Source organism: Gossypium raimondii, chromosome 5 (assembly GCF_025698545.1).
Source record: "Gossypium raimondii isolate GPD5lz chromosome 5, ASM2569854v1, whole genome shotgun sequence".
In the NCBI taxonomy this organism is placed as follows: Eukaryota; Viridiplantae; Streptophyta; class Magnoliopsida; order Malvales; family Malvaceae; genus Gossypium; species Gossypium raimondii.
The window spans coordinates 42611004-42630044 of record NC_068569.1 but is presented as its reverse complement, the minus strand read 5'-3'; the positions used below and the strand labels follow the sequence as shown (position 1 = coordinate 42630044).

General features: G+C 36.3%; 1 protein-coding gene across 1 annotated transcript; it reads left to right on the top strand.

The window, feature by feature from the left end:
• Positions 1-708: 708 nt before the first annotated feature.
• On the top strand, positions 709-2109 carry LOC105767047 (uncharacterized). The gene has a single exon (XM_012586577.1). The coding sequence runs from the start codon at positions 709-711 to the stop codon at positions 2107-2109; it is 1401 nt and encodes a 466-aa protein (XP_012442031.1).
• The last annotated feature ends 16932 nt before the right edge of the window (positions 2110-19041 follow it).

Here is a 19041-nt window from a genome sequence, read left to right as displayed (position 1 = left end):
TACCCGGAAAGGCTATTTTCCACTTCCCTTCATCGATCAAATGCTCGAACGATTAGCTGGTAAGACCCATTATTGTTGTCTCGATGGGTACTAGAGATTTTTCCAAATTCCAGTGGCGCTAGAAGATCAAGACAAAAAAATTTCACATGCCCCTTCCGAATGTTTGCGTATAGACAAATGCCGTTTGGGCTCTATAATGCTCCGGCCACTTTCTAGAGATGCATGGTGAGCATATTCTCTGATTATGTCGGGAAAATCATTGAAGTCTTTATGGATGACTTCACGGTATACGGTAACTTTTTTAACGAATGTCTCGATAATCTTGCTAAGATATTACAAAGATGCCAAGAATTTAATCTTGTTTTAAATTATGAGAAATGCCACTTCATGGTTGACAAAGGATTAATTTTGAGTCATATAGTTTCCTCGGAAGGAATTGAGGTTGATAAGGAAAAAAATGGATATTATTAACTCGTTACCTTACCCCACATCCATGGGGAAGTTCGTTCATTTCTTGGCTATGCAGGATTTTACAGACGATTCATGAAAGACTTCTCAAAAATTGCGCAACCGCTTTGCAGTCTTTTACAAAAGGATAAAGAATTTGAATTTGACCAGACTTGTAAAGATGCATTTGACGTGCTGAAGTAGAAATTGGTCTCCGCTCCCATAGTGCAACCACCAAAATGGAACTTCCCATTCGAAATCATGTGTGATGCAAGTGACCGAAGTGTGGGAGCTATTCTTGGCCAAAGAATAGGGAAAGAGCCTCATGTTGTCTACTGTGCTTCGAAGACTTTGGATGCTGCCCAAAGCAATTACACAACCACTGAGAAAGAATTATTAGCTGTTGTGTTTGCTTTAGATAAATTTAGATCTTACCTATTGGGAACTAAAGTGATTATCTTTTCTGATCATTCAGCTTTGAAATATTTAATAGGGAAGAAGGAGGCAAAACCTCGACTGATTAGGTGGATTCTGCTCCTACAAGAGTTTGATTTTGAAATTCGGGATAAAAAGGGATGCAAAAACTTAGTAGCTGACCATCTGAGTCGATTACAGATTCTAGTAGACTACACATCATTAAAAGACAACTTCCTAGATGAAAACCTATTTTCAGCAAATACGGTTCATCCTTGGTACGCAGACATAGTAAATTACCTCGTTACAGGTACTGTTCATTCAGAATTACCTAGGTCTAATAAAGATAAGATAAAAAAGGATGCTCGGTATTACATTTGGGACGATCCTTACCTTTGGAAGCATTACTTTAATCAGATAATTCGACGGTGTGTAGCAGAAATAGAGGTACAATCCATTTTAACTTTTTGTCATTCTTATGCATGTGGAGGACACTTTGGACCTAAACGCACCGCACTATTTTTGAAAAACATATTTCCTGATGCCTTTTTATTCTGCAAAACCTGTGAAAGGTGCCAAAAAGTTGGCAACCTTAGTCGTCGAAATGGGATGCCCCTTACTCCTATTCATATTTGTGAAATTTTCGATGTGTGGGGCATCGATTTTATGGGTCCTTTTGTTTCTTCCTTCGGTAATTTTTATATACTCTTAGCTGTTGATTACGTATCTAAGTGGATAGAGGCGAAGGCCAGTTGTAATGATAATGCTAAGACCGTAGTTGACTTTCTTAAAAGGTCTATTTTTTCCAGGTATGACACTCCACGAGCATTAATCAGTGACAGAGGAACTCATTTTTGCAATAAGCTCGTAAGTGCACTTATGGAGAAATATGGAGTGACTCAACAAATTGCCATTGCTTACCATCCACAAACAAACGAGCAATCCGAAGTGTCAAATCAAGAAATCAAGTCTATTTTGGAAAAGACAGTTAAACCTAACAAAAAGGATTGGAGTTTGAGACTAAATGACGTACTTTGGGCTTATAGGACAGCTTACAAGGGACCAATAGGCATGTTACCTTACCGACTCGTTTTTGGTAAACCATGCCATCTCCTAGTCGAATTAGAACACAAGGCATTTTGGGCAGTTAAGCAGTGTAATATGGAGATGGAGTCTGCAGAAAGGTCTCGGAAGTTGGACATCCAGGAACTCGAGGAAATTAGAAACGATGTATATGAAAATGCTTGAGTTTATAAAGAAAAGACGAAGGCATTTCATGATAAGTTAATCACTAGGAAACAGTTTTTAATAGGACAAAAAGTTCTCCTATACGACTATACCTTAAAAATTTTCGCTGGTAAGCTTCGATTGAAATGGATAGGTCCATTTACTATTACTAATTTATTCTCAAATGGTGTAGTGGAAATTTCAAAGCGAAGAAACCTGAAAGTGCTTTAAGGTGAATGGTCAACGACTGAAACCCTTTTACGAGAATTTTCAAACGTACACAGTTGAGGAGATTATTCTCAAGGAGCCCACAATTTGAATAACAGGTCGTCGAGCTAACGACGTTAAACAAAGCGCTGTTGGGAGGCAACCCAAAATTTTCCTTTTATGCAAATAAAATTTTTAGAAGGTAAAACGGAAAGTGAAAATGCATGTCAGGGATCGATTCTTTCTAAGGATAAACATGGTACTTAAGAATGTCCATTTTGACTCACCTCTCTTTCCTAGGAACTTACCTGGTGCATTTATCACGACTATTTTACTAAATTCCATAATCTTGGTTTCTAATAATTTATTTCTTGAATATTTAAGCATAACATTAGCTGAGCTATAAATTCGAGAAATAAAAATTACACATTTTATTTTATTTTTATTTTTCTTCCTTCTATTTTATTTTGCAGGTAGACCTTCTAAGACAAAATTTAAGCTCCCATGTCAGCCCACAAAATTCCTCTAATTTTAGCCATGGCCCAATCTACCTACTACCATTATCCAAGCTAACCCATTAACTACAAACCACCCTTAACCCATCAGACCCAAAATAAAAAATCACCCTAAGCCCAATAAACCCTCCATTCTTCCACCTATCTAAAATAAATAAAAAAATCTAACCTTTCACCAATCAAATCCTAGCCATCTTCTTACCTAGAAAACTACAACACCACTACCCCCATTTTAGCCCACCTCTCTCTCCCTTACCGTCTACCCTTTTCAAATAAAAACCTAACCTTTCAACTATCAAATCATAGCCATCTACCAAATTTTCACCTAGGAAAACCCAACCCACTACCCATTTTGACCAGTTGAATTTTTCTAAAAAAACAAACTAAAACTTTTCTTTTAAATTTTTCTTTCTTTCTTTTTCATAAATCTCTTCCCTTTTCACCTTCAACACCACCTCTCCATTTTAAGAACTCCCCCGCCCCACCATGGTTCACACACGTGAACACGCGACCCAAGAATCACCCTCCGCGGTAAATCGACGATAGAACCGTTTCTTCGCCCCACCCTTTGTCACCATCGACTCCGACGAGTCTCCTCCCTCTCCGCCGCCGCAATTGCGTCATACTAGGAGAAATCAAAGCCCAACTCTGATTGCCATTTTTTACCCACCCCATGAGCCACCTATTTTGGACCACCATCATCCAAACAAACCAAACGAACCACCGAACTCATCCGACAGCCACGATCGCCTTTCCTCCCGAGAGAACTTGCATGCACAACAACCTAAATGACTGAGGCCTTTAAGAAGAACTTCACAACCCCCAAGCGATGGTGTTGAACCATGTTCGACGCAACGTTCACAAACACGTGCTCGCCAACAGCCACCGTTGGTCGGTTCGTCAACTCTGACGGTAGACGATGCCAAAAATAGCGAAGGTGAAACGGATAATGACAGAAGTCGAGCCTCCGACCACCACGACACTAACTTTTGCCCATGTGAGCGCGGCTGATTTTAACAAGGAAGAGGATTCATGCCCCCGAAGAATAGATTATTTGGAAATCAATGTTCACGAACTTGACACACTAAGCACAATTTGAACAAATCCAACATCGCCATCTTCTGATATGTAAGCACGTACACCCATTCTCATTATACTGTTTAGACATTGAAGAATCTGTTAATCAATATTTTCAAGCTATTGGATGGACTGATTTTACTGCGATTGATGAACCTGCATATTATGAGTTGGTTTTTGAATTTTATTCTACATTTCATTTTAACCGCTCTGCTAATACCGTCGACGCACCTCACGCTGTCTCTTTTTGCTTGCTTGGTGTGCATTATAGTGTGTCAATTTCTAAGTTTAATATTACATTGGGGTTTATTAGTGAGGACTATTTAGCAATTGATGACTATCACGAATCATATCTCGACATACCACCTGACTTTGACGCTAATGAAGCTTTGACATTGTTAACTGAAATAAGACAGATTTCGGATGATCTGAAACATTGTAAAGACATAGGAATTCATAATCCTGCACTTTGATACAAATATCGATTCCTTGCTTTTAATTTTTTCAGACGTAATGATGCATCTGCCTCTTTAACTAGGACTAAATTAATTTTTCTATAGTGCATGAATTCGGGTAGGAAGGTAAATTTAGGCTATTGGTTTGCTATTTAGTTTCAGCATATTTTGCGGTCGAATTGGCCACTAATTTTGGGTACTTACATCACACGTTTAGCCTCTAATTTGAATCCATCAACTATCAATTTTAGTTCTTTGAAATTGGCATACAAAACAGACTCTTTAGATTCGTACTGCTTGGATTCTATGGGGTTACTTGTCGGTACCCCTTCTTCTTTCTACTTTGTCCCTCCAAGTACAAGGACGGATCGGCCACATAGAGTGTTCCGACGAAGACAGTAGCATGGAACAGAGCCTCCCACATCTATCAAAACTCGATAAACCTGAATCGATGAAGGACTCTACTTTTTACGCACCTTAGTAACAGATGTTCTCACACACCTACGAGGCCAGCCACCACGATGTTGAAATACATGGGGAGTTTCTTCTCTCTTTTTCCTACTTATCTTTACTTTTTAATTACATTGGGACAATGTAAAATAAGGAGGGGGAACATAAATTGATTCTAATATGTTTACCCGTTGTCGCTTTTTGCATGTTTCTCACAGAAGGTAAACAATTTCCTTGATAAATTAGGATGGTACACTTGTGGTTTGACCTATTTAGCTATTTAGTTCTTTACATATAAACTTTTCAATAGCCTTAACTTAATGCAAAATAATAATAATACTCCTCCGATACGAATGTTAAGAGTGAAAATTGGGGTTGTACACCGGACCGAGTAGCCGGAATATGGTGCTTGGGTTGTCATCACATCTCGCGTAAAAAGGTTCGTGTGGCTATCCAATTTCTTTGCACTCATATCGCTAACAAGCTATCACGAGTAGGGCAAAACAACTCATTTTGAGACATCCGAATCAAGTAACCGGAACATGGTGCTTGGGCTGTCATCATGTCTCGCGTAAAAAAATGATGGGTAGGTCCTTATTTCATAGGCTAGGTTATTTGAGATGGTAATATGTAAAGACTAAATTGTTGAATTGTGCAAACCATGGGGGTCAAGTCCTATTATGGAGGAATTTTTTCCTTTTGCAGATACATACAAAATACTTGAGGACTAGCATAAGCTAAGTAGGAGGATTTAATTAAATGCTGAAATTACATATTTTATGCAATTTAATTGGTCAATTTATGAGAATGCACCACTGATTTTCTCCATGTTTATATTGAATTTTATACAGGGGTGCAATTAGGGGTTAAAAGTAAAAAAGGAGAAGCAATTCAGCTAGATTGAAGAAAGGAGCAAAGAAGGCAGGCCAAAACGAAATTTTGCAAAGTTGTAATTGGCTGAAATTTTGGATTGACTTAGTACGAGATTATGTACGGATTTATTTTGATATTTAGGATCATGGGAATATTTTTTCCTTGATTTTCTATGGCTAGTGGCTTTTAATTTGGAAAATTTTGTTGAAGCCACTAGTATAAATAGGTGCTATTATGTTCATTTGAGAATCAATTTTTTTCATCAAGCTTTCATCTTTTGAATATAATCTCTCATTCTTTCTCACAAAATTATTTGTTGTCTTTGGTTCTTTATACTTTCATTTTTTTCAATTTCCAGCTTGTCACCAACCTTCACCCCCACTTACATTTTCTTTTTCAAACCTTTTTCATTTCCACTAGGCTAAATCACGCAACCCATTCTTTTACCCATTTCAACCTTATTTCATTTATCCAACACACTCCAGATATCTCAAATTCCAACATAGTTAACTAAACCCATTTCAGCTTTAGGTCATTGTTAACTTCATCAAGACCCGTAAGTTACGAACCCGAGCAATTTAACTCCTAAATTCTAGTGTTTATTATTTCTCCCGATTAAGAGTATGACTTTGTCAACTCACAAAGTCAAATCAACACTAAGTAAAAAAAGACGTCGTTTGAGTTAGTGTGGTTAGACGTACAGTTGGAATTCTAAAAGGATTGATTGTCTAATCGATTTTTCATGAACACATTAGCGTGCCAAGTGAGGATTGCTGTTTGGTTCCGTCAAGGGAAGTAGTAACGAGATTTAAATGTCCCACGCGGTTGAGGGCATTGGTTCGAGATAGGTTCTTCTAGAACGCAAAGTTGCCGGAGTTCTAAATCATGAATGTTTCGTAGGTTGTTCGATTGGCAAGGGTTAGTTATAGGACATCCCATAACTAATTTACATAAGGAAGTCCTTGGTAGCTATAACTAGCTTATTGGAAAAAAGGAGTTCATCTAATTTTGAGGATCGGTTCAAAGACGAAAAACCCCGTGCCTGAAGCTGAGCTAAATTTAATTGATTTTCCTTCAAATTTACTTTACTATTTTTCTTATTTAATTGTCTTCAGCTTTTACTTTTTACACTTTTTTTCTCTGTTTATTTCAGGTTTCATATTTTATCCCCCGAAACTTCTTGGGCATGACAACTACACAGACATTGCTTTCGACAAGTTTTGTTCTTATCTTATCGGTGCAAATGTTACCGTATTTACTGATCACTCGGCATTGAGATATCTTTTTGCGAAGAAGGATGCAAAACCAGTATTGATACGTTGGATCTTACTGTTGCAAGAATTCGACATCGAGATAAAATACCACAAGGGTTCAGAACATCAAGTTGCAGACCATCTATCCCGATTGGAAATTGGTAGCGAAGATGGAAGCATACTTCAAATTGTCGATGCATTCCCAGATGAGAAATTATTTGTTGTAGCTGCAAAATCTTGGTATGCAGATATTGTTAATTATCTAGTGTTTGAAAATTTTCCATTGGGTGTCATAGGCCATAAAAAAAGAAAGATTTCTTCGTGAAGTAGTGAAGTATCATTAGAATGAGCCGTATTTATTCAAGGTACGCAATGACAACATTATTCGGCGTTGTGTTCCGGAAGAGGAGATGCTTTCAATCCTAAAGCACTATCATGATGCTCCTTATGGCGGTCATTTTGGTGGCATGCAAACTGCTGCTAAAATTATCCAATCAGGATTTTACTGGCCTTCATTATTCAAAGACGCCCATAATTTTGTGAATCAATGCGATAGATGTCAGCGCACGTGTTCTATATCCCGACGCAATGAAATGTTACAACAGCCAATTATGCAGGTTGAATTGTTTGATGTTTGGGGTATGGATTTTATAGGACCATTTCCAAGTTCATTTGGAAATTTTTATATATTAGAAGCTGTTGACTACGTCTCGAAGTGGGTTGAAGCTATTACAGTCCCAAAGTATGATGCAAAGACAGTGCTTAAATTTTTTGACAAGTATATACTCACCCGCTTTGGCACTCTGAAAGTATTGATTAGTGATTAGGGTACGCACTTTCATTGCAACCAAGTGGCAACCGAACTAAAGAGATATAGAGTTAATCATAGAATGGCTACTACTTATCATCCGCAAACTAATCGGCAAGACGAAGTGTCAAATCGACAAATTAAAATCATACTTGAGAAGGTTGTGAACCCTTCGAGGAAAGATTGGTCTTCCAAAATAAATGACAGTTTATGGGTATTGCCGACAACATACAAAACTCCATTAGGGATGTTGTTGTATCAATTGGTTTTTGGGAAAGCATGTCACTTGCCAGTTGAAATGGAACACAAAACAATGTGGGTAATTAAGCAAGTGAACATGGACTATGAAATTGTTGGAAAGAAAAGGCTATTGGATATCACTGAACTGGAGAAGATTAGGTGAAATGCTTATGAAAACGCTACAATTTATAAGGAAAAAACCAAACGATAGCATGACAGAATTATTTTGCAGTGACAATTTATAGCGGGTCAGCAAGTTTTATTATTCAATTCTAGACTGAAACTACACTCGAGTAAATTGTGCTCTCATTGGTCTGGACCTTTCGAAGTTGTCGAAGTATTTCCTCATGGTGCGGTCACAATCAGAGATTTACATGATGGACACCAATTCAAAGTGAATGGTCAACAATTGAAACATTATCTTGGGAATATTGATCTAAAGAAGGCAAAGACCATCAAATTGGTCGAACAATTTTAATTTTTTCTGTAATTTATTACTAGTTAATTTTATTTTATTTTTTCTTCTGTTCAAGATTGTTTTATTATTTTTATTTTTATTTTTGTAGATTAATTAGGTACCATTGTCGACGTACTTGGGCTTTATTGTCAACGTAGTTCATACTATTGTACTGTCACTTCTGACTCAGCAAGAATAAGGGCAGATAAAAAATTTAAGATCCCATCATTTGATCAAAAGTAACCTAGCTGTCTGATCTATCTGAGCGGGCGCAATCATCATTGGAGGTAATTATTCCCACCAACTTTATTTCCTTTTAGAAAATCACGTCTTTCCATCTTCTTCTTTCACTACTATAAACCCCTCTTCACTGTGCTATCTTTGAAACACCCAAATAACAATTTTTATTCACTTTCTCTTCCCCATGTTCGTACCTTTACAATTTTAAATCATCTTCACTCCACAAAACAAACAAAATATGACAAGAAAGAGAGGATCGATCAGGAAAGCCACCAAGCTTGTTGAAGAACACTCATCGTCTGCAACTGTAGTTCGAGAGTTGGAATCCTCCATGCCAACAGAGACAAAGGAGCTAGTGATCTTTTTAACAAAAGTGGCCAAGGGCCAGTTTCAAAACAACATCTTAAACCGAAACTTCCACCCAGAACAGGGCATTCTCCTCTCGCAACAGCAAGACTTGGGTAAACAAGATTACAGAACCATCTTTAAGTTGAAATGGGAAACTTTCTACACACATCTTGAAAGCTATTCTCCTTCATTGGTACGTGAGTTTTACGCTAACCTTTATGACCATGAGTTGGAGTTTATCTTTGTTCGAGAAGGTTTAATCCCATGGGATGCTACAAAAATCAATGAGCTGTACATCACTAAGGTGGATGTCGACGAACACTCCAAGTTTATTGAGGATATCACAAACGACAAAAGAGACCTTTTGGTGAGGGATTTATGTGCCGAAGGAGCAATTTGGATGGGTTCATATCAAAAGAATTATACGATGCACCGCCACTTCCTAACACTGAAAGCAAAGTCTGGTTTCATTTTGTCAACTGTAGGTTACTACCATCCACTCATAGTATCACAGTCAACCTCGATAGAATGTGCCTTATACATTCTATTGTCAAGGGTAGAAAGATTGATGTCGGTGCAATACTCCACTAGGAAATTGCTGACTGTGTCACGAGGCAAAATGGAATTTTGGTTTTCCCGTCATTGGTGATGCTACTGTGCCAGTAGAAAGGGATCCTGCCCCATGATGATGAAGAGATCTTGGAAAATAAGGGCCCGACCAATGAAGCGTCCATTGAAAGAATGACTTGTGGAAAAGATACGCAATGACTCGTAGAAAAGATATGCCGACAATGAAGGAGGCTGAGACCAACAAGACAACAAAACCAAAGCAGAAAGCAAGGGAACAAACTTGACTACAAAGACATCATTGTTGTGCAAAATGAAGGATATCCAGAAGTTTCCCAATTCTATCAGCAATAAGCAGATCAGGCTTGTCGCTACAATATAGGATATGGACATATCACAAAATTTGTTCTACGCTTATACTAGGGCCTATAACAACTCTATTGTTGCCACATTATGTTAGTTAAGCCCAACCCCACTCCCAGAATTTCTAGTGTTCCCACTGATTATCTTAGAGTATGAACCCTATTCTGAGGAAGATGACCTAGGGGACCGAGACAAACCAGTGGAATCCCCTCCCATTGTGTACGTCTCTAATGTTGAGAAAGAAGAAGACTCAAGGGATGTTGAGGAGTGCATGCGATGGATTGATAACCTGGTCGAGGGTGACTTCATTGCTGGTCAAGAAGCACCTGCTGTTGAGAAGGAAATTACTGTGGACGAGGAGGACGTCCGTGTTGACGTTGTGAACGAGAAGGCAAAGGAAGAAAATATTGAGACAAAAGCTGCTGAAAAAATACTTGTTGAGGATATTGTCAATGCATCCGAGTTTGTGGGTGTAACTACTGATAATCTAGAGTGAGATAGAGATAGACCGATGGAAGCTACAAAGGTAAAGGTGACCCCTCCTACACAAGAAGCAACCAATGATGCTGGGGCAATTTCAAAAACTGAGGAGCAATCTGAGGACCGTACGAAGCCCAAAAAAAAGAAAAGAAAGTGCTCCAAAGACAAAAAGTGCAAAAAAGAGGAGAAAAAGAGGAGGAAGAAGAAACATCGTGTAGCCACATTGATGGTCAAGGAAAACTGAGTTACTTTATTTTAAGTTTTAGTTGTAGTATTCATACATTGCATGTAGCTGCAATTTTCATTTTTTACTGTACATTGTCATTTCATTTTTATTGTTATTGCAAGTTAATGTTAGTGCATTGGGGACAATGCAAACTTCAAGTTTGGGGGAATGCATATGGGTTTTTCCAATACACCTACATTTCAATTTTGTTTGAAACATGCAAGGTTTATTCGTGGTTAATGCAAACGTGTTTGAAAATTTTTGTTACATTCAATGCTTAATTCTTGAATCATGTGAACTATCATTGAATGAGTTGGATAAATTTGACTGAATGTTGTATCTTCAATTCTTTAATGAATGATTTAGGTTGCATTAGTAATGGATGACTAGTAGCATTCATCGAATATTGAATGAATCTTTCTTTTACAGCTACCTAAATGTATATATAGTTATGAATATGAGACACTCCAAAGTGGGTGTATTGTGAAATGTTAAAGGGGGAACTCCAATGCAAGCATTAGAAAAAATGAATCTGGCCAAAGGCTGTCGTTGAATGACTGTGTGTCGGTGCAATTACGTACTCCCTAGGGGTTTGTTGCAGTCCATCATTACTTCTCAAGAACATATATTGTACAATAAATGATGTATTGGTAGATAGAAGTCATGATTTAAAGTATGATATTGGTTTTGATAAAGTTGCAATCTTATTCATTCATACTTATGTATTGTCACTGCAATATTTTATCATTTGAATGTGACTTATTCATTGGAATTTTAGGTGATTCAAGTTGCTAGAATGATCATTTGCCTTAGTGAATTCTTATGTAGCCTTGCTAGTTTTTGTTTTCCTTAAGGACAAGTAAAAACTCAAGTTTGGGGGTGTGATAGTAGTAGAAAGAACATATGTTTTCTCCCTACTTATTGGTTAATTTGTACTCATTTAGTTATCTTTAGCACATATTTTAGTATTTTCAGTTCAGTAAATTGCTTTTTATATCTCAGTGGATCTTAGCCTATTTATCTTTAATTTTTTCATGTTTTGGTATTGATGTCTCTGCATGAGTGTTTTTAGATTGCGCCCAGAATTGTCGCCGCACCTGACAACTGTTCGGATAACAACAAAGAAGTGTGAGTTGTCTAGTCTGGTACAATTAACTTGTACATACAGAGGCAGTATGAGTCTAATGAAAGGACACCTGTGCTATTTGGATAAATATCAATATATTTACATGAAGAGAGAGGAGTGAGGATCATCTTCTTGAAATTTTCTTTTGAAGCTTTTTAGCTATGGAGGCTTAAATTTCCTACGGGTGAACCAACATGAGCGGGATGCAAGTTAGCTCTTGACGAGGAGCCCTGAGTGCGACATAAGAGGGAGTTGAGAGATTAAGTTGAGATTTTCTAGGAATAGTGCTCTCCACTTGTCTCTTTTCTACTTTTTTCCTAAACGATGGTTATTACTTTCTACTTCATGTTTGTATGGAAGTGCACATGATTTCTAGGTTAAATGTTCATATATTCAATCTTGCTTCTATTGTTTAATCTTTGAGTTTGAATGTTTTTAGTACGGAAATGTTATTATGATCACTGACACTGGAAAGTGCAGCGATAGTTTAAGCTAACAAGCATGACAACGGGACTTGCTTAAGGATTAGAGGAATTTAATCCACTTGTTCTTAATAGTGTTCTATTGCCAACATCGAAAGGTGTGGTTAATGTGCATGTTAAGTCTTAGATTAAATAAAGAAATTAAGATTGGTAAGATATTCATTTCAGTTTAATGCATCGACAATCACCTATCTTTTTTACCTTGTGAACACTTAGTATTCTGTTCATATTCACGTTGGGGATCCCACTTTCTCACTATTATATTTTGTCTTATTATTTTCAAGTTGTTTCTTCGACAACTACTCTCACAATTTATCTTATTTTATCTATTAATTACACTGAAATTGATAGACAAAAGACACCCATCCTCGTGGGATAGATATCCGACAGACTCATATCTATCTACTATACTTCCATCGATAGTGTACGCTTGCACATTAGTGCTATGACATTAAATAGCTGACCAAGAGACCTTTCCTAGCCATGGGAAGAACATTGATAGATATGCAAAAAGGCAAACTCACCATGCGAGTTCATGAAGGAATGTTTGACGTTTTAAAGTCCATGAAATTTCTTGACTCAATGAAAGAACATTTAATAATGGAGGAATTAGAAAACTTAGTTTCTATTAGTAGTAATTTTGAAGAAGATCCATTGGAGAACAATTTAGAGTCTAAACCATTCAAAAATGAAAAAGGTAATCAAGGTTTGGCTTTGATGGAAGCCAATCTGAGGAGTTATATTCAACCATCGTGGTTCAAATCGCTAGAGTTGGAAGTTTGGGAATTTGCACAAACTAAATTGTCAATCGAGGAACCACCTAAACTCGAACTAAATGTACACCCATCTCACTAAAAATACGTTTATCTATTTAATGGTTCTACTTTACCTATGATTATTTTTGCGGACTTGACAGAACATCAAGAGGAGCAATTGATTGCTATTTTAAAGAAATTTAAAAAGGCAATTGGTTGGACAATAGCTGACATACGAGGTATAAGCCCTTCCTTTTGTATGCATCAAATTATTTTAGAGGAAAGTGAAAAAGGTAAGATTGATGGGCAAAAGGGACTTAACCTTATCATGAAAGAAGTGGTTCGAAAGGAGGTAATTAAGTGCTTAGATGCGAGAATTATTTATTCTATCTCAAATAGCTCTTGGGTAAGTCTGATACAATGTGTATCGAAGAAAGGTGGAATCATAATCATCGAAAATGAACAAAACGAGTTAATCCCTATGAGAACTGTCACAGGTTGGAGAATCTGTATTGACTACAGAAAGCTGAACCAATCCAGTCGTAAGGATAATTCTCCTTTACCTTTTACGGATCAAATGCTAGATCGACTGGTAAGTAACAAATTTTATTACTTTTTAGATGGATATTCGGGATGCAACCAAATAGTTGTAGCCCCGAAAGACCAACATAAAACTACTTTTACCTATCCATACGATACATTTACTTTTAGGCGAATGTCTTTCGACTTATGTAATGCACCTGCCATATTTTAGCGATGTATGATGACAATTTTCACTGATATAGTTGAGAATTCTGTTGAGATTTTCATGGATGATTCTTCTGTTTTTGGTAACACTTATTATATTTGTTTAAATAATTTGGTGAAGATACTTAAAAGATGTGCGGAGACGAATCTTGTCTTTTAATTGGAGAAATGCCTATAGTTAAGGATGAAATTTTCTTAGGACATAAGATTTCCAAGTATGGAAATTAAGTGGATGTAATTGAAAGATTACCACCTCCAGTTAGTGTGAAATGAGTTAGAAGTTTCTTAGGCCATGTTGGTTTTTATCGTAGATTTATTAAGGATTTTTCAAAAATTTCTAAACCTTTATGTATACTTTTAGAAAAAGATATTATTTTTTTATTTTAACAAAACATGTTTAGAAGCTTTTGAAGAATTGAAAAATCAGTTAATTTTAACCTCAATAATTGTTACACTTGATTGGAACTCACCTTCTAAGTTGATGTGATTTCGCTGTGGGAGCTGTGATGGGTCAAAGAAGGAACAAAGTCTTTCATGCTATCTACTATGCAAGTAGAAATTTGACAGGAGCCCACATCAATTATACGGTAACTAAAAAAGAACTCTTTGCTATAGTTTTTACTTATGGCAAGTTCTGTTCATATCTTATAGGTACCAAAATTATAGCGTTTACCGATAATGTTGTCATTAAGTACTTACTCATGAAGAAAGATGCTAAATTGAGACTAATTTGATAGATACTCTTGTTCCAAGAATTTGACCTTGAGATCCAAGACAGAAAATGTGTTGAAAATCAAGTAGCCGATCATCTGTCAAGGTTGGAACAAAATGAGGTAACTTCTTGATTTATTCCAATTTATGATAATTTTCCTGATGAGCATATCTTTGAGGTAAGACAAATCTATAAAACACCTTGGTTTGCTAATTTTTCCAATTACTTAGCATGTGGAATAATTCAGCAAGAAATGATGTACTAACAAAGGAAGAAATTCCTTCATGATAGTCGATACTATTTCTAGGAGGACCCATTTTTGTTTAAACAATGTGAAGATAACATAATCAGGAAATGCCATAGCCGAAAGTGAGATTGATGAGATTTTGTACCATTTCCATTCATCTCCAAGAGGGGGACACTTTGGTGGTTCACGTATAGTAGCAAAGATTTTACAAGCTGGGTTCTTTTGGCTTACATTGTTCAAAGATACATATGTGTATGTGAAAAACTATGATCGATGCCAAAGAACCGGAAACATATCAAGAAGGAACGATATGCCCTTGGCAAATATTTTAGATTTAGAACTTTTCAATGTATGGGGCATTAATTTCTTAGGCTCGTTTCCTTCTTCCTATAGGAATAAGTATATCTTGGTAGCTATGGACTATGTGTCCAAGTGGATTGAAGCCGAGGCATACCCAATTAATGATCCTAAGGTAGTCATGCGGTTCCTACATAAGCACGTGTTTACATGGTTTGGGACTCCTAGAGGTATACTTAGTGATGAAGGATCTCATTTTGTAAATAAGTGGCTTAAGTGGTTGCTTGACAAGTATGATGTGAAACATAAGATTGCTACGGCCTATCACTCATAATCGAATGGGCAAGATGAAAAGGTGAATCATGAAATTAAAGGTATACTTGAAGGCTTGAAGCCTCGATGATACATTATAGGCCTATCGAGTAGTGCGCCCTAACATGATAGATTGGTCTCGAAGGCTCGATGATGCACTATAGGCCTATCAAACTGCTTTTAAGACACCGTTAGGAATGACTCCCTATCAATTAGTTTCTGGAAAGGAGTGTCATTTGCCGCTCAAATTGGATAATAAAGCTCACTAGGCTTTGAAGCAATTGAATTTGATCTTAAGTAAGCTGGTGAGAGAAGGATGTTACAGCTCAATGAGTTGGAGGAATTGAGGTTATTTTCATACAAGAATGCCAAGATGTGTAAAGAAAAATATAAGAGATGGCATGATAATCATATTTAACCTTGTGAGTTCAAAAAAGGTCAAAAAGTGTTGTTTAATTCAAGGCTAAGGTTATTTCCTAGAAAGCTCAAGTCCCGATGGAAAGGACCTTATACCATCCACAAAGTTTATCCATATGGAGTTGTAGAGTTGTACGACAACCATGGATGTAAGTTTAAGGTTAATGGTCAACGTCTCAAGCACTATTAGGATGGTGAAATTGAACGAATTAAAACCTCGTTCAAATTAAGAGATATTTAATTTTTCATAAACCTACATTTTAGTAAAAAGTTAGAAACTATTTTATTAAATTAGTATATTTAATTAACTCAGTCTAAGGAGATTGGAACTTAAGGGGGACCGTTGTAACCCCTCAAACCTTTCTTGGGGATTAATTTAATGTAATTTTTTTAGAAGAAATTTTCTAATTAATTTTAAAATTTTATTTCTAGTTTTATTTTTATTTTCCATTTTTATCTTAGCCTTTAATTTTAATTTTAATTTACTTTAATTTGTTTATGTTTAATAAAGGGGGTCAAGGCCCAAGTACTAATCAGTGTATTTATTTTTAAGCAACCTAGCTTATAAATACAGTTTGGGCTTAAGGCCTGAACAAAAAAGAGGAGAAATTTAATCCATTGTTGCCGTCCATAAGGGTTCTCTAAAACCCTAAATTTTTCCATCATATTTTCCTTCCATCTTACCTGCCGCTCAAGCAACTAAAAATTAACCAAATTTTAGCCACAAAACTACCTTGCCGTCCAAGTCACTTGAATTAGCTAAAATTTAGTTACAAAATTTCCCTATCACTATATAAACCCCTCTGTACCTTCATAATTTTCACAACCCTTCAAGATATTGGCTTAAACCTAAACCACTCATTCTTTTCCCTATTAACCGTTGACCTAAATCCTAAAATTTCTCTCCAAAATTCTTCCTTGTCGCAAGCCCCTAGTACTGCTGTCGCACGACTTTTGCTGGAGCAACCCTTTCGTCGTTGCATCCTTATCATCATCGCAAGCTTCGCGCCACCGTAAGCTCGTTGCTGCTGCAAAGCAATCGCCACCGCAAAACCTTGCTCTCAACCTTTTTCGATTTGTTTTTCATTTTTTTGTCGAAATTTTGCTTAATTTTCGGGAAATGTAACATCCCAAAAATCGGGGGTTAGTAGAATCGGGTTTGTGAATCAAGAGAGAGTGATCATGCCTTGCTTTTTAAGATTATCTATGCATTTTTAGGACATAAATGAGGTATTGGTTTGTTGGAGAAGTGTTAGTGAAACATTCCTTGAAACCCAAGTTGAAATCCCTTCTCTTGTACCATTTTTATTATTTTGCAATTTGTGCCTTAAACCCTATTTTGTGACATGTCTCATTTTTTAAAATAAATATTTAAAAATTATATCAAGAATGAGTTATTGGATTGATGGTTAAACATTAGTGAATTTATCCTTGAGGTCGTAACTTCAATTCCATTCCCATGCAAATAATTTAATTTTTTGACAAAACCCCTTTTTTAATGTGTAGGCCATCTAAGCCTAGTTAACCTAGGTAAAAATATTAATTTTTCACTAATAATCAGCCTTTAATCCTCATCCTCATTGCCCTAGCCGTTCCTCTCCTCCTATCCTTCTCTTTGATTTTAATTTTTTCCCCTTCCTCCATTATTGTCATCGCCTACACCTAGTTTTACCATTCTTTTCTTTTTTTTTCTTTTTACCACAAGATTTTTTAACATATTATCCACCATATTGCTATCATTTTTTCTCATTAAAATCAGCCCCAAATTTGAAATCGTGAACCGTAAGATTGATCCCAAACATTGCCAAGAAAGTGTCATTGCCGTTTCACTCAACTAGCTTGGGTAAGGTCTCTTTTCTGTTCAATTTCCTCATTAATCTTGTCAATTAAAAACCAAAATTTTTAGATCTGAAATTTTGGGGACTTTAAATGATTTAAAAGGTATTTTTTCCAGATTTTAAAGAGATCTCAAACAGTTTTAAAATTCAGCCCCAATTTTGGCCACCGCGGGTGGTGGTCGTGCGCCTATGTGCAAGAAAGGGGGTTGTTTTGCTTCTTGGGTCTTGCCAATATTTTCCCAGCATTAAATTGTGTTCTTGAACCCTACTAATCATCCTTTAACCACATTTTAATTAGGGAGAGACGTTCTTGATCAATTAGCCAATCGGATCCCACAAATCGTGAAGCGTAAGTGCAATCAAGGATAACTAGTTTGTTATTTCGACATAATTGTTGGGTAAAGGTTATGAATTGATTGAATGAAGGAATTTAATCATTAATTAGCTATTTATTTTCCAGTATTTTATTGGATTAGGTGCTTACCCAAACGCCCCAAATCATTCGTAAAGGCAAAGAACGATTGCACGTACAATTCGCATCGATACAATGTAAGGAATCTAACTAGTTTGGATTCATAAAATAGTTATAATTTAAACGATTGGTTTGAACTCATAAGTGGGTGTTTGGGGGCTGGTAATGGTAAATTGATTGAATTTATACTGAATTTTGGTTTAGGTTCGTTTAAGGAATTATTATGGAAAATTGAAATATTCGCTACTGTGCTGCAAGGAAGCAAAAAATAAGGTGTGGGTCCTAAACTCATAAAATTGTTTGAAAATATTAAATATAATTTTATATATGATAAATTAGCTTGCTGATTGGATTTTCTTAATAACCAAATTATTGAATTTGTGAGTGGCCGAACCAGGTATGTTTCGAGCCTTAAAAGATTGACATGTTGGCAAAATTGCTAGTTTGATAGTATAGATGTTTGATTGAGTTTGTAATTGTATATTTGAGTTATGAGATATGAGAATGTTTGATTGAATGATATAATGTGTTGAGATATTAAGCTTATGTATGATTTAAACACATGAGATATTTGTTATATTGTGTACTGAAAAGGGTGTTATTTATGCATAATGAAAATCCGTAAAGTATGTGAAATTGAACAATATTGATTGATACCAACACAATGGTAATTTGAAAGCTTGGAACATTGTTTCCATTTACTAAAAGTATGTGATTATTGAGGACATGCTGAGCATGTAAAATTAATCTGAAAAGTATTGAGATATGATTATGTATGAGATTGTGTGACATATTGCATATGCATTGGGCTGAGATTTTGTGCTTGATGGAGGAGTTCCATGAAGTACCGGTGACATATTAAGTTCGCATTATTCGTAGTAAGTGCACTGCACCTGGAGTACCAAGGGGATTGGCGATTTATCGCATTTTTACTGGAAGCTTGTCTACATTTTTATTGGCAGAATTTTTTGCATTATTGATTATTCGGT

Bases quoted from the DNA above. Each gene is read 5' to 3' on its own strand.
- LOC105767047 (XM_012586577.1), top strand. From the start codon at position 709: ATGTGTGATGCAAGTGACCGAAGTGTGGGAGCTATTCTTGGCCAAAGA.